We start from the raw sequence: 24,984 nt of genomic DNA, 5'->3' as shown, positions 1-24,984 counted from the left end.
GTAGGACCTTTTGTTTCCCATTCAGTGTAGTTTTGCTAGGCTGTACGCTAATGGGCTGATTCTCCTCCCTCTCACCTCCCACAAGCCCACATGTGAGCCATAGGTCCCAGGCCAAGCCACTCAGAAACCATTCTAGAATAGTAATTGAAGTTTGGGGCAAGATGCCCTAACATTCCAGGTGGCAAGTTACAGAGGGCATCTTTCTGCTGGGGGATCATCTATCTATAAACGAAGCTAAGCAGAGGTATGGAAAAAGCTCTGATGGTATTTTTATTATATGTGCTGTTAATTTCCCTCTTTTTTTTTTTCTTAATTGAGTTTGGGTTCTATAACTTATAACTTTAATATTAATAATAGAAAATACTTCTATGGTATGTATCATATGCCAGGCACCATTCTAAGGGTGCTAACTCATTTATTTCCTACAAAACTCTGTGACTTTGTTCCATCTTCATTATCTACATTCTATGGTGGGAAAAACAAAAGCATAGAGTAGTCAAGTAACATGCTCGAACTCAGAGCAGGTAATGAGGAGCCAGGTTTTGGACTGAGATTGTCTAAAGCCAAGGCTCATGGTTTTACCCACTCTTCTATGCTGCATGTCTGAATGATAGGCTAACTAAGAAAACTCTGAACATGGAGATGTTAATTGCTGCATTTAGGCAGGCCAGGCCTTGAGCACCAAGCCATTAAAGGAAGTACTGGTTCTTCTCTTGGAATATTTGAATTAAAAATTTCCATTTTTCAAATAATGTGGTTGCTGGTTCCTAAGACATGCCTTGGTCTTGGCTTGGTACTTTTCCCCTGTGAGGCAGGAATCCTGTCTTGAGTGCATGTCACCTTGCCTGGACTCCCTAGACTGGGTGGCTTGGTTGGTGCTGAGTGATGCTGGCTTTTCTAGTTGGCCATATTTGCTGAAATGATTTCAAAGTCAACCTAAATGCTATTACTTTTTGCAGAATTCCTGCATTTAAGGTTTCTTCCTTTAGCTGATGTACATTGAAACCAAATGGTGAAATATGTAGGATGCTTTCCATTTGTTAATATTTGGGGGTATGGCTCAGATCCTACTTGGCTTGTGTGCCTTGGCACAGGAGTGTTTTAATGGTGGGTAACAATAACCTATTTTATTGCTATCCTGGCAAAGTAACTCAAGTAATTTGATACAAAAATTTATGTGAAAGTACTTGGTATAGTATTTATTAGAGTTTTGGCATCATGGTAGATTAATGGCTGACTTTAGACCATCTCTATAAGTCTTTATAGACTCTAATTTCATTAGAATAGTCCTTTTTTTATTGGAGTTTAATTTGCCAACATACAGCATAACACCCAGTGCTCATCCCATCAAGTGACCCCCTCAGTGCCCATCGCCCAGTCACCCCAACCCCCTGTCCACCTCCCATTCCACCACCCCTTCTTCCTTTCTCAGAGTTAGGTGTCTCTCATGTTCTGTCACCCTCACTGATATTTCCCACTCATTTTCTCTCCTTTCCTCTTTATTCCCTTTCACTATTTTTTTATATTCCCCAAATGAATGAGACCATATAATATTTGTCCTTCTCCAATTGATGAATTTCACTCAGCATAATACCCTCTAGTTCCATCCATGTTGAAGCAAAAGGTGGGTATTTGTCGTTTCTAATGGCTGAGTAATATTCCATTGAATACATAGACCACAGCTTCTTTATCTATTCATCTTTCGATGGACACCGAGGCTCCTTCCACAGTTTGGCTATTGTGGCCATTGCTGCTAGAAACATCGGGGTGCAGGTGTCCCGGCGTTTCATTGCATCTGTATCTTTGGGGTAAATCCCCAACAGTGCAATTGCTGGGTCGTAGGGCAGGTCTATTTTTAACTCTTTGAGGAACCTCCACACAGTTTTCCAGAGTGGCTGTACCATTCACATTCCCACCAACAGTGCAAGAGGGTTCCCCTTTCTCCACATCCTCTCCAACATTTGTTGTTTCCTGTCTTGTTAATTTTCGCCATTCTCACTGGTGTGAGGTGGTATCTCACTGTGGTTTTGATTTGTATTTCCCTGATGGCAAGTGATGCAGAGCATTTTCTCATGTGCTTGTTGGCCATGTCTAGGTTTTCTTTGGTGAAATTTCTGTTCATGTTTTATGCCCATTTCATGATTGGATTGTTTGTTTCTTTGCTGTTGAGTTTAAGAAGTTCTTTATAGATCTTGGATACTAGCCCTTCATCTGATGTCATTTACAAATATCTTCTCCCATTCTGTAGGTTGTCTTTTAGTTTTGTTGATGGTTTCTTTTGCTGTGCAGAAGCTTTTATCTTGATGAAGTCCCAATAGTTCATTTTTGCTTTTGTTTTCCTTGCCTTCATGGATGTATCTTGCAAGAAGTTGCTGTGGCCAAGTTTAAAAAGGATGTTGCCTGTGTTCTCCTCTAGGATTTTGATGGATTCTTGTCTCACATTTAGATCTTTCATCCATTTTGAGTTAATCTTTGTGTCTGGTGTAGTTTCATTCTTCTGCATGTGGCTGTCCAAATTTCCCAGCACCATTTATTGAAGAGACTATCCTTTTTCCAGTGGATGGTCTTTCCTGCTTTGTCGAATATTAGTTGCCCATAGAGTTGAGGGCCCATTTCTGGGTTCTCTATTCTGTTCCATTGATCTATGTGTCTGTTTTTGTACCACTACCACCACCCTGTCCTGATGATCACAACTTTATAGTACAACCTGAAATCTGGCATTGTGATGCCCCCGGCTCTGGTTTTCTTCTTTAATATTCCCCTGGCTATTCAGGGTCTTTTCTGATTCCTCACAAATCTTTTTTTTTTTTTAATTTTTTTTTATTTATTTATGATAGGCACACAGGGGGAGAGAGAGAGAGAGAGAGAGTGGCAGAGACACGGGCAGAGGGAGAAGCAGGCTCCATGCACTGGGAGCCTGACGTGGGATTCGATCCCAGGTCTCCAGGATCGCGCCCTGGGCCAAAGGCAGGCGCTAAACCGCTGCGCCACCCAGGGATCCCCTCCTCACAAATCTTAAGATGATTTGTTCCAACTCTCTGAAGAAAGTCCATGGTATTTTGATAGGGATTGCACTGAATGTGTAAATTGCCCTGGGTAGCATTGACATTTTCACAATATTAATTCTGCCAATCCATGAGCACGGAATCTTTTCCCATCTCTTTGTGTCTTCCTCAATTTCTTTCAGAAGTGTTCTATAGTTTTTAGGGTATAGATCCTTTACCTCTTTGGTTAGGTTTATTCCTAGGTATCTTATGCTTTTGGGTGCAATTGTAAATGGGATTGACTCCTTAATTTCTTTTTCTCCAGTTTCATTGTTAGTGTACAGAAATGCCACTGACTTCTGGGCATTGATTTTGTATCCTGCCACACTGCTGAATTGCTGTATGAGTTCTAGCAATCTTGGGGTGGAGTCTTTTGGGTTTTCTATGTACAGTATCATGTCAACTGCAAAGAGGGAGAGTTTGACTTCTTCTTTGCCAATTTGAATGCCTTTTATTTCTTTTTGTTGCCTGATTGCTGAGCCTAGGATTTCTAGAACGATGTTCTAGGACTTCTAGCAGTGGGGAGACTGGACCTCCTTGTCGTGTTCCTGATCTTAGGGGAAAGGCTCCCAATGTTTCCCCATTGAGAATGATATTTGCTGTGGGCTTTTAGTAGATGGCTTTTAAGATGCTGAGGAATGTCCCCTCTACCTGTACACTCTGAAGAGTTTTGATCAGGAATGGATGCTGTATTTTGTCAAATCCTTTCTCTGCATCTATTGAGAGGATCATATGGTTCTTGTTTTTTTCTCTTGTTGATATGATCTATCACGTTGATTGCTTCATGAGTGTTGAACCAGCCTTGCATCCCAGGGATAAATCCCACTTGGTCATGGTGAATAATCTTCTTAATGTACTCTTGGATCTTATTGGCTAGTATCTTGTTGAGAATTTTTGCATCTGTGTTCATCAGGGAGATTGGTCTATAATTCTCCTCTTTGGTGGGGTCTTTGTCTGGTTTTGGAATTAAGGTGATGCTGGCCTCATAGAATGAGTTTGGAAGTATTCCATCCCTTTCTATCTTTTTGAACAGCTTTAGTAGAGTAGGTATTGTTTCATCTTTAAATGTTTGATAGAATTTGTCTGGGAAGCCATCTGGCCCTGGACTTTTGTGTCTTGGGAGGTTTTTGATGACTGCTTCAATTTCCTCCCTGGGTACTGGCCTGTTCAGGTTTTCTATTTCTTCCTGTTCCAAATTTGGTAGTTTGTGGTTTTCCAGAAATGCGTCCATTTCTTTTAGATTGCCTAATTTCTAACTTATTGGCATATAGTTGCTCATAATATATTTTTTAAATTGTTTGTATTTCCTTGGTATTGGTTGTGAGCTCTCCTTTTTCATTCATGATTTTATTAATTAGAGTCTTTTCTCTTTTGTTTTTAATAAGGCTGGCTAATGGTTTATCTATCTTATTAATTCTTTCAAAGAACCAACTCCTGGTTTTGTTGATCTGTTCTACAGTTCTTCTGGTCTCTATTTCATTGAGTTCTGCTCGGATCTTTATTACCTCTCTTCTTTTGCTGGATGTAGGCTTCACTTGCTGTTCTTTCTCCAGTTCCTTTAGCTGCAAGGTTAGCTTGTGTATTTGAGTTTTTTTCTAGTTTTTTGAGGGATGCTTGTATTGCGATGTATTTCCCTTTTGGGACTGCTTTTGCCATATCCCAAAGATTTTGGGATCTTCATTCTCATTAGTTTCCATGAATCTTTTTAATTCTTCTCCAATTTCCTGGTTGACTCATTCATCTTTTAGCAGGATGGTCTTCAACCTCCACGTGTTTGAATTTCTTCCAAATTTCTTCTTGTGATTGAGTTCCAGTTTCAAAGCGTTATGGTCTGAAAATATGCAGGGGACAATCCCAATCTTTTGGTATCAGTTAAGACCTGATTTGTGACCCAGTATGTTGTCTATTCTGGAGAAAGTTCCATGCACTTGAGCAGAATTTGTATTCGGTTTCATTCGGATGTAAAGTTCTGTAAATGTCTGTGAAACCCATCTGGTCCAGTGTATCTTTTAAAGCTCTTACTTCTTTGGAGATGTTGTGCTTAGAATATCTGTCATTTGCAGAAAGCGCCGTGTTCAAGTCTCCCATAAGTGTATTATTATCTAAGTATGTCTTAACTTTGGTTATTAGTTGATTGATATACTTGGCAGCTCCCACATTCGGGGCATAAATATTCATGATTATTAGGTCTTCTTGTTGGATAGATCCTTTAAGTATGATATAGTGTCCCTCTTCATCTCTTACTATAGTCTTTGGGATAAACTTTAATTTATCTGATATGAGCATTGCTACCCCAGCTTTCTTTTGAGGACCATTTGAATGGTAAATGGTTCTCCAACCTTTTATTTTCAGTCTGTAGGCATCCTGGTCTAAAATGAGTCTCTTGTAGACAGCAAATAGATGGGTCTTATTTTTTTATCCAGTCTGAAACCCTGCATCTTTTGATGGGATCATTAAGCCCATTCACGTTCAGAGTTACTATTGAAAGATATGAATTTAGTGTCATCATAATACCTATTTAAAATAGCCTTTCAAGTTACACCCACAAAACTGAAGTTCAGATTTATTTGCATATTTAGGTGTGCTCAGTGCTCAAGTTAAAATTATGAAGATAGCTTTATTCAACTTACTTATTTGGTTTCTAGTCTCCAGAAGTAGCCATCAACTATCCTTTCTTTCTCTGTACATGCATTCCACAGCTCCCATGAAGAGGCAGAGGTTATCTGCCTGTCTTATAAATCTGGGCTGGCCATGTGACTCATTTTGATCAATAGAATAGCAGAAGTGATGCTCTGGGACATGTGAGTACAGACCTTATGAGACTAGTAGTTCCTATTTTCTGAATCTTGGAATCTAGCCAACATGCTATGAGAAGCCCAAGATACATGGAGGAGAACCAAGACATTGTGTTTGACAGCTCCAACTGAGCTCCCACACTACAGACAAAACTGACTGCCTGACATGAAAATGAGTAATCTTGGATATTCTAGACTAGTCAAGCACCTGGATGACTGTAGCTCTAATTGACATCACATGGAGCAAAAAACCCTACCCAGCTGAGTCCAGTCATCCCACAGAATAACCAGAGATAATAAAATGGTTGTTATTTTAAGCAAGTAAGTTTTACAAAACAGCAATACATAATTGAAGCAACCTTCATGACTCTAACAACAGAGATTATATGACTACTTCTACCATTATTTGGCCTATGGGTGAATTTTTGTCATTGCTACTCCACTGGGGATATAAGCAGTTCAAACTTTTGGGACTGATGAGAGCTAATATAACAAGTGAGTGGCAAAGATTTTCAAAATGTCAATATCATGGAATTTCTATTTGATCCTGACACTTCCTTTTATTCCATGTATATTAATGATGAGCCTGTGTTACTAATATTACTCTTTATGATGTTGGAAGATTATGTGATTGTCATAATGTTATAATTACTAAAATCTTCAGCATGTCTCAGTGGATAGTGCTATACCATGCATCGTTGAGCTATAGAAATGGTTTCACAGTAACAGGAACTTTCTAGCATTACAAAATCTTTGCTGCTATCTGTATTTAATTTGATTCTGTATTTGGCACTTATATAGTTAAATTATTACCTTAATGTATAAACCTTATATTGTTCATCTGAATGGCTTGCAATAGTTATTAGGCCTGAGAAAATTATGTTTGTCCCCTATATCTGAATGTATTCTTTCAACATAATGAGTGCCTCCTGTGAATTAGGAACAGTTAGGTATTTGGAACATAGAGATAAGACACCTCATTCCTGAAGTAGCTCATTGTCCAATATATGAGCAGAAAAATAACTAGTCAATACATATCAGTAAGAAATACACTTGGCTAAAAGTAACAGGAAACCTACCTAATAGCAACGTGAATAATTAAGAAATTTGTTCAGCTGGCATGAAATGTAAGGGAGTCAAGATTGGTGTGGCACCTACTGATGTCATCAAAAATGCAATGTCTTCTTGTCTCTTTTCTCTGCAAATTTTACTAGTAACTTTAATTCTCATAATGTCAAGAGGGTTGCTATGCATCCTAACATCAGTCTGTTCTATGAGGGAAGAAGTGAGATAGTGAAGACGTAGAGAAAGGTGAGGGAGAAGGAAGATTGGAACAGATGTTGAATGAGCCAGCCTACACCCTGCATGCTATGATGAACAGAGGATACAAGAAAAGCACATAACTCAGATTTGGAAGGTTGGGAATGAATTCCAAATAGATGTGAAACCTTAGCTGAGTGATGAAGTTGGAGTGGGAGTTAACCAAATCAGCTGGAGAGAAGGACACCCAAGACAGGATTAATATTGGACGTATGAAGGCAGGGGAAGGTGGCACCCATGTTGGGCATTCCTGGTTCACAGAGTACAAGTGTTCAGTGATAGCAGCTAAAGTTGGAGGGAGATGTTTAGGGCAAAACAGGCAGGGCCTAAAAGCTATATTAAGGAGTTTGGACTTTATCATGAAGGCAAGAGTGAATGTTTTGAATGTTTTTCAAGTATGGGATAGAACAATCAGATTGTGTTTAGAAAGTAGAAGGCAGGGACACCTGGGTGGCTCAGTGGTTGAGTGTCTGCCTTTGGCTCAGGGTGTGATCCCTGGGTCCTGGGATTGAGTCCCACATCAGGCTCCCTGCATGGAGCCTGCTTCTCTCTCTGCCTAGGTCTCTGCCTCTCTCGCTCTGTGTGTCTCTCATGAATAAATAAAATCTTAAAAAAAAAAAAAAGCAGAAGGCAGATTTGTAGGTGACTGGAATTGCAGTCAGAAGGCTGTTGAACTAATCAAGACATCTTTAGTGATGGCGGTGTAGAGGAAAAGGTTTCGTATTTTAGATATTTTAAGAGAGAAGAATAGACATTTACTTGATAACTGATTCATCTTAAGGATAGAGAAGGTTTAACATTGATTCCAAGGCTTCTGGTTTAGGCACCGGAGGGTTAATGGGGCCATTCATTGAGGCAATGAAGGTAAGAGGAGGAGCAAATGCCAGATAATGGGTGGATAGTTGAGACTTGAGCTTGAGCAGGGTCACTGACCCAGATCCAATTGCTAATATATGTCCTAACTAGTTCCTCTGCCTCCAGGCTTGTCCCTTTCAATCCATTCACCACACTGCCCCTTGAATATTTCAATTAAAATGCAAAGACAATGAAGTTCTTCCACTGTTTAATTAGTTTCATTGCAATATTATTATTATTTTTTTAAGATTTTATTTATTTATTCATGAGAACACATAGAGAGGATTGAGAGAGAGAGGCAGAGACACAGGCAGAGGGAGAAGCAGGCTCCATGCAGGGAGCCCGATGTGGGACTCGATCCCGGGTCTCCAGGATCACGACCTGGGCTGAAGGCAGCGCTAAACTGCTGAGCCATCCGGGCTGCCCGCAATATTATTTTTTCTTCGTGTGTTAATGAGCACATATGTGTCTGGTACTGAGCCAAGGGCTTTACGTGATGTATTTCATTTAATTCTCTTTCTTTGAGATAGACACTACAGCTATCTCCATTAAAAAGGGACTCGGAGAGGTAAAGTAACTTCCCAAAAGTTCCTTACCTTTAAGCACCAGAGCTGGGTTTTAAACTCATGTCTGGTTTGACTGCAGAGCTTGTGTTGTTAATCACTATAATACATTATCTTTCATGCTTAAATGTGTAGAGTGCTCCATCCCTTCAAAGTACTCTTACAATGCATGATCTACTATCTATTTCCTCCTAACATTTATACAAGGTCATATGAATAGGTATCTTTGTAATTGTATAGGCAAGGAAATCAAAACACAGAGATAATCAAAGATTCCAATTTCTCATTAATTAATCTACCCATCTAGTCTGCAAGTATTTATGGTAGAGATACTGATGAGGGTAATTAAAGTGTAAAGGGTTTAAATGACTTACTCAAGGCTCCCTGACCACTTAACCATAACAGCAGAGAGTAGACCAGAACCTCTGGGTTTCCAGGTCTATGTTCTTGAGGGAAGGGGAAAATTACTTTCAAACTTCTGGAGAACTTAGCAAGGGCTTGGCTTGGATCAGGACTAAAAACAGACTCAAAGTGTCCACCTCTTGCCCCCTAGCCTCCTTAAGGTTGATTTTTAGGATGGACGTCAAGGACCTAATGCTAAGTGAAATAAGTCAGTCAGAGAAGGACAAATATGGTATGATTTCATTCATATGCAGAATTTCAGAAACAAAACAAATGAACAAAGAAAACAAGAGACAAGTAAAAAGCCAGACTCTTAAACACAGAGAACAAGTTAGTGGTTGCCATAGCAGAGAGGTAGGTGGGAGGATGAGTGAAATAGATAAAGGGGATGAAGAGTACACTTGATGAGCACTGAACCATTACAGAGTTGTATCATCGTATTGTACACTTGAAACTAATCTAACACTGTATGTTAATTATTTTTTAAAAATGAAGGAGTAAACAAAGATAAAGATAAGAGACCCTCCCCCAGAATAGAAAATCCATCTTAAGAGAGCAGGGGAAGTTATCCCCAGGACTAAGGCTTCCCAATGTGCCTGTTGTACAGCAGGTTGGGAGAGCAATCTCTTGAGACCAGAGCAGAAGTCTCCAAGAGAAATTTTCTAAGAAGTAACATTAACTGAATATATTGAGATGAGAATTACACAGCTAGGGAAGTTTGAGGGTAGATTAGTGGTACATTAAAAAAAGTTCTGGCATTCAGAAGATGTTCAACTATCAGATTTGCTCTGTGTGGCTTCATTCTGTAGGTAGAAGGAAGAGGAATCTCCGCTCAATATGAGATTTAAAAAGAATGATGATTTCTGTTAAGAATGAGACAGAATTTCCCAGAGAGGTTGTAAGCTCCTCTTTCCCCTTACCACACAGTCAAATAGGATCCATAGCCACAGGGGCTATGCCCATCCTAAATAATGGGTGCTGCCTCCCCTGCTGCCAGCAATGGGATTCATTCCAAATTAACTCTTTGCTTTTTTGAGTCTTTGCATCACTTACTCAGATTCAGACTCTTAGGAGGGCCATCTGATTTGCTGAGTATATGTCACATGCCCTTGTTCTTGTTGCTGGGAAGCTGGGTAAGAAAATAGCTGCACCTCCTTCAGACAACACAGAAAAGAAGCAGTTGACCTTTAAAGTTTTTCCAAGTCTAAGAAACTGTGATTCCATGGGTTTTGGTGTATCATTCTGTCACAGATCCACATGTTACCACAGGGGTTAGTGCAGTTGTAGACATTTTAACTAATACCATGGCTTTAATAATAACTTCAAATTCAGACTTCTTTTCCTTTTTCATCTTGCAGAACACCATTAGTTATTTTCTAACTTACAACCATAAAGGTGGAAGAGGGCATATGTGGCAAACTGTTACTGGTGCTGGGCAAAAGCCAACTGTCCACCTTCCAAGCTTTCTTACAGCATAGCATTATACTGGTAAATTTACCAGCATCTGGTCTTCAGTTTTACATTTCCGGAAAGACCGTTTTATCTGTGTTACAGAATTAATCTGAGTCATGGAGATTGACTTTTACTCATTAAACTCACAAGAAAAGCCAATATTCTAATTAGTTAATTTATAATGAGAAATAAAATGTTCAAGCACACCAGTCATATCAGTCTAACAAAAGCATTCTTGCTTGGTAAAAAGAAGGCAAATTATAATCAGAATGTTGTTCAGAGTGTTTGGAATCAGAACAAGGTGAGTTACTTATAAGATTACAATGATCGATGGCCTTAGACTCTGATTACCTGATAATAGGACTCTTTCAGTTAAGTAAAAAAATGTACAATTAAAATTTTGAGCCAAACGGAGGTTTTATTAAAAGAGTTTGTTTTTTTAAATATTTTATTTATTCATGAGAGACACACAGAGAGAGGCAGAGACACAGGCAGAGGGAGGAGAAGCAGTTTCTACACAGGGAGCCTGACATGGGACTCAATCCCGGGTCTCCAGGATAAGGCCCTGGGCTGAAGCAGTGCTAAACCGCTGAGCCCCCAGGGCTGCCCATATTAAAAAGAGTCTGAATTACCACATGGAACTCTGGAAAAGTCCCTGGAAGAACTGAACTTTGGAAACTACTGGAATTGGGACCAGGATTCTCTTTCCTTTGGCTTTCTTTTCTCCCTTTGAGGAGAGGGACTTTACATCCCAGGGTTCTTAACACAAGACAATGACTGACCCTTTCTCATTCAACTGTAGTAAGAAATTCCATGGTAGAACCCTGATGAAATCTGAGCTGGACCTATCAGCTGTGGGTAGTGATGGAGTGGTACAGCAGGGTACTGGACATTTTGCACAGGCTTGTTTAAGATGATTTCAGACAGGGCAGCCCTAGTGGTTTAGTGCCGCCTTCAGCCTAGGGTGTGATCCTGGAGACCCAGGATCGAGTCCCATGTCGGGCTCCCTGCATGGGGCCTGCTTCTCCCTCTGCCTGTGTCTCTGCCTCTATCTCTCTCTCTGTGTTTCTCGTGAATAAATAAATAAAATCTTTAAAAAAAAAAAAGATGATTTCAGACAATGAGCTAACGTAATAGTTGGCTCTCGTAAATCCGATTGGAACACTGACTTTGGTATATTGCCGCTCTGCTCCCAGAATCTCCCAGAGGGGTCTGTTTATGAGCCAGAACACTTCTTCCTCATGCCTAGAACCCATACCATACCTTCCTTAATTTTCTCATCTCTGGCTTTCATGAGTTTCTCTGAAGGCCATTTCTCTTCTAATGAACTTATTCTTTCATTATATTCTTTATTTGGCTATAGCCTTCAGCTGATATCTAAAAGGAAGATACCTATGTTGATTTTCCATAGCTTTATTTTCAAGAGACTATCTTGTTTCAAATTGGATGAAATATATCACTTAAAGATTTTTGCCCCGGGGTGCCTGGGTGGTTCAATTGGGTAACCATCTACCTTTGGCTCGGGTCCTGACCCCAGGTCCCTGGGATCAAGCCCTGCTTTGAGTAGGGGGCTCCCTGCTCACCAGGGGAGTCTGCTTCTCCCTCTCTTGCTGCCCTTCCCTCTGCTTGTGCACTCTCTATCTCTCAAATAAGTAAAATCTTTTAAAAAAAAAAAAAAGATTTTTGCCATCTGAATTTAATCTTATTTAGATTTAATCTGAATTATTATTCAGATTAAAAAGTGGAAGAGGGAGGGGTGATTACAAATGGTTTATAACTGACTGTCATTCAGTATTGTAAAAGTTTCCATTTTGTTGAACCACATTGCATTTTCAGAAAGATCACTGAATATTTTAACCTTCCACCTTTATTTACTTTGAGTTCTTGTAGTAAATCTATATATTTTTATATTCTGATTTTATTTTTATTGCTTTATGCATTTGATTAATTTCTCAGGGCCTTCCTTGTATCAGACTCTGTGCTGGGAGGTGATAATAAAGAGAGGGAGAATGGCTTGAGCTTGGGTAGAATGGGTTTCTGCCTGCTTTAAGTGCATTGAGAGATGCCCAATGCCACCTTGCAAATTTGCCTGCCCAGAGCAACACTCTATTTGACGGGTATAATGATAATTATACCATTTGAGTCATAACTTTGGAGGAGAATAGGGTAGGGAAACAAGTTCACTGTCACCTATTAACACAAACATTTTAAGATTATGGGATATTTCCATATAAAATACTCTTCAGACATCCATCTACTTATTACCCAGTTACAATGTAAGTTAATATTTTTGCCATATTTGCTTATTTTTTTTTAGAAAGACAATTTATGATGACTTACAGAGTCATCCAATATATCCACCATATTGATGGACATTAACTCCCAATTTTTCACTGTTACCAATAAAGCTACATTGAATATCTTTATATATGTCTCCTTAAGTATATATACAAGGATTTCTTAATACACAGAAATATAATTGCTGGTTATTTAGATATATGCACCTTCAATTTTGTAAGATGTTGCCATGAGTGGTGTATAAATATGCTTATGCTTTCGTACCCTTATAAACATTGTAGAGATTTTTAATTTTCACCAAATGGATATAAAATGGTACCTTGTTTAACTTTGCATTTTCTACTGAATTTAAGACAATTTTCAGACTGAATTTGCTTTCAAGTATTTGATGGCCATTTCATTTTCTTCTACTGTGAACTGACTATAGCCTTAGGCCATTTTCCCATAGGCTTTTATTGATTTCTAAGAATTTTTTGTTTATTCTGGATACTAATATTATTTCACTTAATTTTATAATTATCTTCTTTTTGTCTATGACTTCTCTTGTAACACTGTTTATGGTGTCTTTTGATCAATAGAAATTTTAAATTATAATTTAATCAACAGTCATACATAAAATGTCAGATTGTAAACCTTTTAGAAATTATACATATACACACATGTATGTATATGTAGCATATATTGAGTTGTCATCCATAAATAAAAGGCTATTTTATATCCTTCAGCAAATATTGTAATTTTTGTCATAAATATCTTTTAAATCTTCTGTTAGACGTATTCCTACAGGAACATTAGAGATTTTATTGCAGTTATAAATGAGACATTTCACTTTAATTATACTTTCTAATTTCTTGTTGCTGGTATTTGGGTATGCTATTTTGTATATCGATCTTGTATCCAACAACCTTCATGAAACTTGCCTGTTGCTATGATTTGTAGATTCTCTTGGATTATTTTTAATATAGACAATCTTATCATCTGTGGAAGATGAAAATTTTGTTTCTTCCATTCCAGTTATTACACTTATGCTTCTCCTTCTTGTTTTACTACATTTTCTCAAATCTCCAGTATATAGTACAGAATCCAGTTCATTGAATAGAAACACTGATGAAGGATTTCTGTGATTATTTGGGAATGTTTCTGGAGATGGTTTTCATCAGCTTAGTTTTGATTCTCGTTTACTGTTTTCTTCTTATAGTAATGTTGCACTTCTCTGTTCATTTTAAGTATGTTGAATTTTCCTGGACTAGCAGCAATCAGGTAATTCTGAGGAGGGGCAATGAGATGTTTAAGCAGTTTTCTCAAACTCTTAGTTCAAGAGTGCCCTCTACTGTTGGAACAGTGAAGTGAACTTTATTTCATTAAGGGTATCTTTTTTGAAAGTGTGATGCTTCTAGGACCCTTAATTTTGGAACTTGAGTTTTTATTTTTCTTTACCTTGCTAATTGTCTCCCAATTTCCCAGGGACAGCACCTTCCAAGACTGCCACTGTGATCTTGAATACTATCCAGGCCTCTTTCTTGAAAAGCCAACCTTCAGATCCTCTAGTCTCAAACTTCTCTCGGTATTGTCTCATCAGGGAAGGATGCCTTGCTTTCTGGGGGTGATGCACCTCTGTGTTCCATCCCCATTATGAACTTGCCACCTTCTCTCGTGTAATCCCCACCTGATTTTGCTCCAGAATGGGCTCTGGATCGGGTGTTACTGATTCTGAATTGTTCTCTCACCTACATATAAACTGAAATTTGTAGTCTTCTCTAGCCACTGTTATACTCTGGGCATGGGCATTATATGATTTTTATTTGCTTTTGCTGTTGATCTATATGGTTTGGGAGGATATATGTAGGTATGGGTTAAAGGAACCAAAGGACCTAGGAATGTATAGCATCTTGTCCTAACTATGGATTTATCATTTTATCTTTGTGATTCTGACATTTTTTAACATATATTCTACATGTTGTTAGGTTTATTGACTGATACTTGTTCCTTTAATCAGTAGATAATCTTTATAACTAATAACTTTTGACTCAAAGTCAATTACATATGATATTAATATAAGAACACTAACTTAATTTGGGTTAATATTTTCTGGATATGTCTTTTTATATGCTTCTACTTTCAAACTTCCTTTGAAAATAATTTTATTCTAGGTATAGAAGTATAGAATGGTACTATATAATACATATTGACATTCAGTTTAAGTCTGAGAAATACTTTCACTGATGAGTTTAACCCCTTTACTTTCATTGTGATTGCAAATTTTTATTTTATGATTTTGTCTTATGAGCAGAAATTACTTTTCTTTCTTCCTTTTATTCTCCTTTCCCTTTTTTTATTAGATGGATCCTTCAAAAAAATATTTGCTAGTTTGAAAATTACACTTCTAATTTTTGTTCTCCTAGTACCCAGTGCTTATTTAAAAAAAAAAAAAAAAGACCTTCTTCATTCATGAGAGACAGAAGCAGGCTCCACGCAGGGAGCCTGATGTAAGGCTCAATCCCAGGACTCCAGGATCACACCCCCAGCTAAAGACAGGCGCTAAACCACTGAACCACCCAGGGATCTTCGAGTAGCTAGTGCCTAAACTTGAGTCTACATCAGCATCACCTAGTGGTCTTGTTAAAACACAGACTCCTAGGCCCTACCCCCAGTTTTCTAATTCAGCAGATTAGGGATAGGTCCCATTTGTTTGTATTCCTAATAAGTTTCCAAGTAATGCTAATACTATTACTCTGGAAACCACACTTCAAAAGCTTAACAGGAACTGGTGGTTACCACTAGGTAAAATATTAGCACCTGTACCCAATGAGTTTGACTTCCTTGTTATTTTGGAATTCTTTTACTTGCTGAATTCTCTTTCCCAGTAGCATAGCCATGAATTAAAATGTTTAAATTTCCTTGTGCCCAATATTTTTAGGTGTGCAGTTCTCAGACAAATTTCTTTGATTGTCCCATAATATTGCCAGAAACAGAGCTGTATTTATTTTGTTTATTTCTCATAGAAAACAATTTCTTTCCCACCCTGAGTTCCAAATAGAGAAGCTTTCTTGCAAGTTTCTCTGGATTGATAGCTGGAGTTTCTTTGGTTTCTTCTGTTTGAGAGTACAGACTTTATAGGCTTCTGGCTGTAAGTAGTAGTTCTTTGTCTTCTGTGAAACCAAGGCCATGTCTCTAGCCCTTCATATGCAGTTCAAGCTCTAGCTTCTCACTTTGGCACATCATCTATGGCTTCCCATTCTAGTGAGTATTCTCTTCATTTCTAGTACGTTAGGGTTTCCCTTTGGAGCTTAGCTGTGCTTGTAGACTTGGGTGAGGGAGGATTTATTTATTCAGTACTGCTAAGTGTTTAATGGGGTGGAAGTTGGGAAAGATATATAATCTCAGTCTACCTGGTTACCTTATGTTATCTTTTTCATATGTCATCTAGCAGAGAACATGGAGCATAGAGTCAAAAAGATTTGAAGGACAGAAAGTAGATGGTAAAGAGAATCCCAAAAGTCTGGAATGCACTTACTCTCAGGGACTTGGCATTGGTAGCATATCATTAGTAAGGAGAGTAGTGAGTGGTACTGAATTGGAAGTAATGGAAGGATGGGCATCCTGTGGTGGTAGGTAATGCTCTGAACAAGGTCTGGGACATTGCAGGTTTTAAGAATTTTATTAGGGCCAATTGTCCTTGAAATTTTTTTATTTCATGTAAAGTATATAAGACTAAACATTTTAAGTGTCATTCTCCTCTCAAATATTGACTTATCCTTCATAGGTATGCATTGACAACATATGCTGAAGAATATGCTCCACCATATGCCTATCAGCCACTTGTGAGTATAAAATGGCTGAAAAGCCTTATTCTAATACTTACTTATGTACTTAACATGATTCTTTACATCTAGTGTAAAGACTGGTACAATAGTCGAGCTTGGGAAGAAAGGACAAATTGCTGAGATTCATGATATTTTATATTTATTTAGAGATATTAGCTATTTGTGGGAGTCAATGGAATGTTTTATGGTTATGATTTATTTTTGGAAGTTTATAGATTTCAGAAAGGAAATATTGCAGTGTCCAGAATATGTTATTTTCTTCCTCATCTTGTTTTATTCTCCCTTTCCTTGAATTCAATTTATGTGGAATAAAACCCTACCTTTCTAGTCGTTTGTATTGCACTGACACATAAAAGTAAGTGGTTTAATTTAGCTCTGGGAGATGCATGTGTTGATAAAATATGTCCAGTTTATAACTTCATTTTACTTGTACTTAAAAAAATTATACAACAGAAACAAAATAAGACTGCTTCCTCTTAGTCTTGACTGGTACAATGGGTAAGAGATTTAACTATTGAAAAAGAGGAGGAAATAGTCATCTTTATTTTAAGAGCATATGATTATCTTCCTAGGAGAACTAAGATATTAAACTGAGAAGTAGCCCAGCTAGCTCAGTCAGTAGAGCATGAGACTCTTAAACTGAGAAGTAATTAGAAGAAATAAGACCATTTAGTTAGGCAATTGAATACAAAATAAGTATATCAAAAACAATCTTTGCTTCCTATCAGCACTGTTTAGTAAACTATAAAAGAAAAAAACACGAATTACTATAGCAACAGAAATTTCAAATACTTTTGTGAAGAAAATTCTAAATCAAATAAAGATCAATGAAGAAGATGTGGTAGTTTGTCTCCAAAGATGATGGCCTTTCCACAAGCCCCTTCCCCGGGACAAGGTGACTGAAGCTCCACCTTTTGAATCTGAGCTGTCAGGTAACTGATTTGATCAATAGAACATGACAATAGTGACACTATGGCAGGTCTAGGCTAGATTGAAGAACACTGCTTCCAAGTCTTGGAGCCCTGAGCTACCATGTAAGAAATCCAGGCTACTCTACTGGGAGGAGAGGCCATGAGGAGGAACACTGATGAGCCTGGTTCATGAATGAGGAAGCCTTGAGCATCCAGCCTCGATGAGCCTGAACTACAGCTCCAGCTGCTATCTGACCACAACCCATGAGAGATTCCAGGAAGATAACAATAAATTCTTGTTTGAAGCCATTAAGTTTATTTTTAAAAATGTACTCTCAAAGATAACTGAGACAGAAATCTTGACTGCAAGGAAATAACCATTTTAGAAGACTGGAAAACTAAATTAATTATGAATTAAATTCATAAATGTAATTATATTAAAAATCCCAATGGATTTTGTTTTCTATTAGAACTCTAATTATAAGTTACTTGAAAGAATAAACTGATGAGAGTAATCAAAAGTTTTTGAAATCATCATAAAACCAACTTAGTGAAGTATAAGATTCATGACACTATACTAAATTTTGTGTTCTTATTTATTTTTTCTCATTTAAAAAGAACATTTAAACCATAAAGAAAGCAAATATGATAAATTATGGATTAATGCCTGATAGGTAAAGAATTTATACATATTGGCAGGAAAATTGTTAAGACACTAGAGAAAGAGCAAAGGACAATATATAGATAATTTACAAAATAAGAAATGTAAGTAACTAGCTAATACATATAGGGAAAACCCCAACTGACAAATTAATAAAAAATGTGAATTAAAACAATAAAACATTTTCTGCTAATAAAATTGGCAATATTTTTAAAAATAATAATATTTAAAGAGTAAAGATGGGATGAAATGAGTACTTTTATTTGTTCCCAGGAAGACTGTAAATTGCTTTAATCCTTCTGGAAAGGAATCTGGCAATACGTATCAAGATACTATTTGATCTAATTTTCCTTTTAAGAGACTTCCTCAGAGAAAAATAACTACGAATAAAATTTATATCCAAGGATACTCATCACTGAATTATTTGTAATGGCAAAACTTGGAAAGTATCTAATGTTTTAGCATTAACAGTAGTACTGTTAAATATGTTATAATTGTGTGATGAGATATTTTGTAGCCTTTATAATGTTCATTGATGTGTTCTGATAAATCCTGATTTAAGGTTAAGAAAAACATTAGGATACAAAATTGTATACATATAAAATGTATTGTATTAGTATAATATATAAATATCATATATGTATAAACTAGGTAAAAATATAGAGGAAAAAAACCTGAAGAAACTGTCAAATGCTAGTAAGGTTGGCCAATGGATGGTGAAATTCTAGATGATTTCTTCATCTTTACACAGTTTAGAATTTTCTAATACAACAAGCATGATTGCTTATATTCTGAAAAACCACAAGGAAACAAATATATTTTTTAAAAATGCAATTCAGGCCCATTTCCTTACATACAGCCTTAGGGATCTGGCTGCATCCCTAAGTTGCAAGACACATAATTAAAAACCCATGTCAAAGGACTAATTTCTCCACAGAAGTAAAGGCAAAGAACGTGAGATATATTCTCAAGGTGCATAAATCTTTGGCCATTGTGTTGTATATTCATGCTTTTAATTTTTTTAGCAATACTTCTAACGTTTCTCATGTTGCTTGTTTCCACATTAATAGCACAACACACCATGGCAGTTATTTGGCTTTATTTAGAGTTTTGTTCATTTACCTTCAAGTTCTTTGCCAAAGTAATTGATATTGAGGCATGTTTTTTAGCACTGCTCCTAGCACCCCCATTCAATGAATGCTTATGTTGTTACATTAGGATAATGTATAGGATACCAAAAAAATTAAATCATAATAACAGCAAATGGTTAAATAATAGTAGAATAGTGACTGAACTCTGACATAAAAGTTACTGTGCACATAAATAAGTGTATGATTCATAAAATATTGACAAAAGAAAGAGAATATTTTTTTCTTGCTAGAGACTTCACCATGTGGACTTAGCATAAATACAGTACACCATTTTCAGGCTATCATGTTTGCAATTATGGAGTTCCTGAAGAAATCTAAAAATATTTGGGCTCATATTTCAAATATTTTGCATGAATTGAAGCTATTAATTTTTATGTTATCATTTTTAATATTTTTAAATTAATATTTGCACAAAGTGGGATAGTGTTATAGGAATTCTTTTTTTTTTTTTTTTTAAGATTTTATTTATTTATTCATGATAGACACAGAGAGAGAGGCAGAGACACAGGCAGAGGGAGAAGCAGGCTCCATGCATCGGGAGCCCGATGTGGGATTCGATCCCGGGTCTCCAGGATCGTGCCCTGGGCCAAAGGCAGGCGCCAAACCGCTGCGCCACCCAGGGATCCCTGTTATAGGAATTCTAAAGTGAATGCAAGTTATCATCCCATAGCTCTAGACATGAGTAAATAAATACAGAGTATTAGAAAGCTATGGTATCATTTTTAAGGAGAGAAATGAAAGAGAATTACAAGCTATTTCCTTGAAACTCCACCTCTTAAGTTGGATATTTATTATGGCTCGCCTCAATTTCAGCAAGATACCTTCTCTTTTTTTTTAAAATAAATTTATTTTTTATTGTTGTTCAATTTACCAACATACAGAATAACACCCAGTGCTCATCCTGTCAAGTGCCCCCCCAGTGCCCATCACCCATTCACCCCCACCCTCCTCCCCTTCCACCACCCCTAGTTCGTTTCCCAGAGTTAGGAGTTTTTATGTTCTGTCTCCCTTTCTGATATTTCCCACACATTTCTTCTCCCTTCCCTTATATTCCCTTTCACTATTATTTATATTCCCCAAATGAATGAGAACATACAATGTTTGTTCTCCAATTGACTTACTTCACTCTGCATAATACTCTCCAGTTCCATCCACGTTGAAGCAAATGGTGGGTATTTGTCATTTCTAATGGCTGAGTAATATTCCATTGTATACATAAACCACATCTTCTTTATCCATTCATCTTTTGATGGACACTGAGGCTCCTTCCACAGTTTGGCTATTGTGGCCATTGCTGCTAGAAACATCGGGGTGCAGGTGTCCCGGCGTTTCATTGCATCTGTATCTTTGGGGTAAATCCCCAACAGTGCAATTGCTGGGTCGTAGGGCAGGTCTATTTTTAACTCTTTGAGGAACCTCCACACAGTTTTCCAGAGTGGCTGCACCAGTTCACATTCCCACCAACAGTGTAAGAGGGTTCCCTTTTCTCCGCATCCTCTCCAACATTTGTGGTTTCCTGCCTTGTTAATTTTCCTCATTCTCACTGGTGTGAGGTGGTATCTCATTGTGGTTGTGATTTGTATTTCCCTGATGGCAATTGATGCAGAGCATTTTCTCATGTGCATGTTGGCCATGTCTATGTCTTCCTCTGTGAGATTTCTCTTCATGTCTTTTGCCCATTTCATGATTGGATTGTTTGTTTCTTTGGTGTTGAGTTTAATAGGTTCCTTATAGATCTTGGAAACTAGCCCTTTATCTGATACGTCATTTGCAAATATCTTCTCCATTCTGTAGGTTGTCTTTGAGTTTTGTTGACTGTATCCTTTGCTGTGCAAAAGCTTCTTATCTTGATGAAGTCCCAATAGTTCATTTTTGCTTTTGTTTCTTTTGCCTTCGTGGATGTATCTTGCAAGAAGTTACTGTGGCCGAGTTCAAAAAGGGTGTTGCCTGTGTTCTCCTCTAGGATTTTGCTAGAATCTTGTCTCACATTTAGATCTTTCATCCATTTAAGTTTATCTTTGTGTATGGTGAAAGAGAGTGGTCTAGTTTCATTCTTCTGCCTGTGGATGTCCAATTTTCCCAGCACCATTTATTGAAGAGACTGTCTTTCTTCCAATGGATAGTCTTTCCTCCTTTATCGAATATTAGTTGACCATAAAGTTGAGGGTCCACTTCTGGGTTCTCTATTCTGTTCCATTGATCTATGTGTCTGTTTTTGTGCCAGTACCACAGCTTTGACCACAGCTTTGTAGTACAACCTGAAATCTGGCATTGTGATGCCCCCACCTATGGTTTTCTTTTTTAAAATTCCCCTGGCTATTCGGGGTCTTTTCTGATTCCACACAAATCTTAAAATAATTTGTTCTAACTCTCTGAAGAAAGTCCATGGTATTTTTATAGGGATTGCATTAAACGTGTAAATTGCCCTGGGTAACATTGACATTTTCACAATATTAATTCTGCCAATCCATGAGCATGGAATATTTTTCCATCTCTTTGTGTCTTCCTCAATTTCTTTCAGAAGTGTCCTATAGTTTTTAGGGTATAGATCCTTTACCTCTTTGGTTAGGTTTATTCCTAGGTATCTTATGCTTTTGGATGCAATTGTAAATGGGATTGACTCCTTAATTTCTCTTTCTTCAGTCTCATTGTTAGTGTACAGAAATGCTATTGACTTCTGGGCATTGATTTTGTATCCTGCGACGCTACCAAATTGCTGTATGAGTTCTAGCAATTTTGGGGTGGAGACTATTGGGTTTTCTATGTAGAGTATCATGTCATCAGCAAAGAGGGAGAGTTTGACTTCTTCTTTGCCAATTTGAATGCCTTTAATGTCTTTTTGTTGTCTGATTGCTGAGGCTAGGACTTCCAGTACCATGTTGAACAGCAGTGGTGAGAGTGGACATCCCTGTCTTGTTCCTGATCTTAGGGGAAAGGCTCCCAGTGCTTCCCCATTGAGAATGATATTTGCTGTGGGCTTTTCGTAGATGGCTTTTAAGATGTTGAGGAATGTCCCCTCTATCCCTACACTCTGAAGAGTTTTGATCAGGAATGGATGCTGTATTTTGTCAAATGCTTTCTCTGCATCTAATGAGAGGATCATATGGTTCTTGGTTTTTCTCTTGCTGATATGATGAATCACATTGATTGTTTTATGAGTGTTGAACCAGCTGTGTCCCAGGGATAAATCCTACTTGGTCATGGTGAATAATTTTCTTAATGTACTATTGGATCCTATTGGCTAGTATCTTCTTGAGAATTTTTACATCCATGTTCATCAGGGATATTGGTCTGTAATTCTCCTTTTGGTGGGGTCTTTGTCTGGTTTTGGAATTAAGGTGATGCTGGCCTCATAGAACAAATTACTCCATCTCTATCTTTCCAAACAGCTTTAGTAGAATAGGTATGGTTTCTTCTTTTAAACGTTTGATAGAATTTGTCTGGGAAGCTATCTGGCCCTGGACTTTTGTGTCTTGGGAGGTTTTCGATGACTGCTTCAATTTCCTCCCTGGGTATTGGCCTGTTCAGGTTTTCTATTTCTTCCTGTTCCAGTTTTGGTAGTTTGTGGCTTTCCAGGAATGTGTCCATTTCTTCTAGATTGCCTAATTTATTGGCGTATAGCTGTTCATAGTATGTTTTTAAAATCGTTTGTATTTCCTTGGTGTTGGTAGTGATCTCTCCTTTCTCATTCATGATTTTATTTTTTTTATTTTTATTTATTTTTATTTTTTTATCTTTTATTTATGACAGGCACACAGTGAGAGAGAGGCAGAGACACAGGCAGAGGGAGAAGCAGGCTCCATGCACCGGGAGCCTGATGTGGGATTCGATCCCGGATCTCCAGGATTGCGCCCTGGGCCAAAGGCAGGCGCTAAACCACTGCGCCACCCAGGGATCCCCATGATTTTATTAATTTGAGTCTTCTCTCTCTTCTTTTTAATAAGGCTGGCTAATGGTTTATCTATCTTATTAATTCTTTCAAAGAACCAACTCCTGGTTCTGTTGATCTGTTCCACAGTTCTTCTGGTCTCGATTTCGTTGAGTTCTGTTCGAATCTTTATTAACTCTCTTCTTCTCCTGGGTGTAGGATCTATTTGCTGTTTTTTCTCTAGCTCCTTTATGTGTAAGGTTAGCTTTTGTATTTGAGTTCTTTCCAGTTTTTGAATGGATGCTTGTATTGCGATGTATTTCCCCCTTAGGACTGCTTTTGCTGCATCCCAAAGATTTTGAACGGTTGTATCTTCATTCTCATTAGTTTCCATGAATCTTTTTAATTCTTCCTTAATTTCCTGGTTGACCCTTTCATCTTTTAGCAGGATGGTCCTTAACCTCCACGTGTTTGAGGTCCTTCCAAATTTCTTGTGATTTAGTTCTAATTTCAAGGCATTATGGTCTGAGAATATGCAGGGGACGATCCCAATCTTTTGGTATCAGTTCAGACCCGATTTGTGACCCAGTATGTGGTCTATTCTGGAGAGAGTTCCATGTGCCCTTGAGAAGAATGTGTATTCAGTTGAGTTTGGATGTAAAGTTCTGTAGATATCTGTGAAATCCATCTGGTCCAGTGTATCATTTAAAGCTCTTGTTTCTTTGGAGATGTTGTGCTTAGAAGACCTATCGAGTGTAGAAAGCGCTAGATTGAAGTCACCAAGTATAAGTGTATTATTATCTAAGTATTTCTTCACTTTGGTTATTAATTGATTGATATATTTGGCAGCTCCCACATTCGGGGCATATATAGAGGATTGTTAAGTCCTCTTGTTGGATAGATCCTTTAAGTATGATATAGTGTCCCTCTTCATTTCTCACTACAGTCTTCGGGGTAAATTTTAGTTTATCTGATATAAGGATGGCTACCCCTGCTTTCTTTTGAGGACCATTCGAATGGTAAATGGTTCTCCAACCTTTTATTTTCAGGCTGTAGGTGTCCTTCTGTCTAAAATGAGTCTCTTATAGACAGCAAATAGATGGGTCCTGCTTTTTTATCCAGTCTGAAACCCTGCGCCTTTTGATGGGGTCATTAAGCCCGTTCACATTCAGAGTTACTATTGAGAGATATGAGTTTAGTGTCATCATGATATCTATTCAGTCCTTGTTTTTGTGGATTGTTCCACTGAACTTCTTCTTAAAGGGGAATTTTAAGAGTCCCCCTTAAAATTTCTTGCAGAGCTGGTTTAGAGGTCACATATTCTTTCAGTTCCTGCCTGTCTTGGAAACTCTTTATCTCTCCTTCCATTTTGAATGAGAGCCTTGCTGGATAAAGTATTCTTGGTTGCATGTTCTTCTCATTTAGGACCTTGCTTATATCCTGCCAGCCCTTTCTGGCCTGCCAGGTCTCTGTGGAGAGGTCTGCTGTTACTCTAATACTCCTCCCCATAAAAGTCAGGGATTTCTTGTCTCTTGCTGCTTTAAGGATCTTCTCTTTATCTTTGGAATTTGCAAGCTTCACTATTAAATGTCGAGGTGTTGAACGGTTTTTATTTATTTTGGGGGGGGATCTCTCTATTTCCTGGATCTGAATGCCTGTTTCCCTTTCCAGATTAGGAAAGTTTTCAGCTAGAATTTGTTCAAATACATATTCTGGCCCTCTGTCCCTTTCGGCGCCCTCGGGAACCCCAATTAAACGTAGGTTTTTCTTCCTCAGGCTGTCGTTTATTTCCCTTAATCTATCTTCATGGTCTTTTAATTGTTTGTCTCTTTTTTCCTCA

The 24,984-nt window shown here is 37.8% G+C and overlaps 1 protein-coding gene across 10 annotated transcripts in view; it reads left to right on the top strand.

Annotated features, from left to right (window-relative positions):
* CFAP95 (cilia and flagella associated protein 95) overlaps nt 1–24,984 on the top strand; it is a 141,728-nt gene that overhangs the window by 99,431 nt on the left and 17,313 nt on the right. For all 10 annotated transcript variants that reach the window (XR_013385256.1, XR_013385257.1, XM_077907548.1 and 7 more), the window contains one exon: nt 16,493–16,550. Coding sequence is in view for 8 of the 10 variants with exons in the window: in XM_077907548.1 (XP_077763674.1) it covers nt 16,493–16,550 (58 nt within the window). In the remaining 2 variants the exon portion in view is untranslated. The remainder of the gene's footprint in view (nt 1–16,492; nt 16,551–24,984) is intronic.

This window comes from Canis aureus, chromosome 1 (assembly GCF_053574225.1).
Source record: "Canis aureus isolate CA01 chromosome 1, VMU_Caureus_v.1.0, whole genome shotgun sequence".
NCBI lineage: Eukaryota > Metazoa > Chordata > Mammalia > Carnivora > Canidae > Canis > Canis aureus.
Note: the sequence above shows the minus strand (reverse complement) of the source record. Positions and strands in the feature narration are given on the sequence as shown.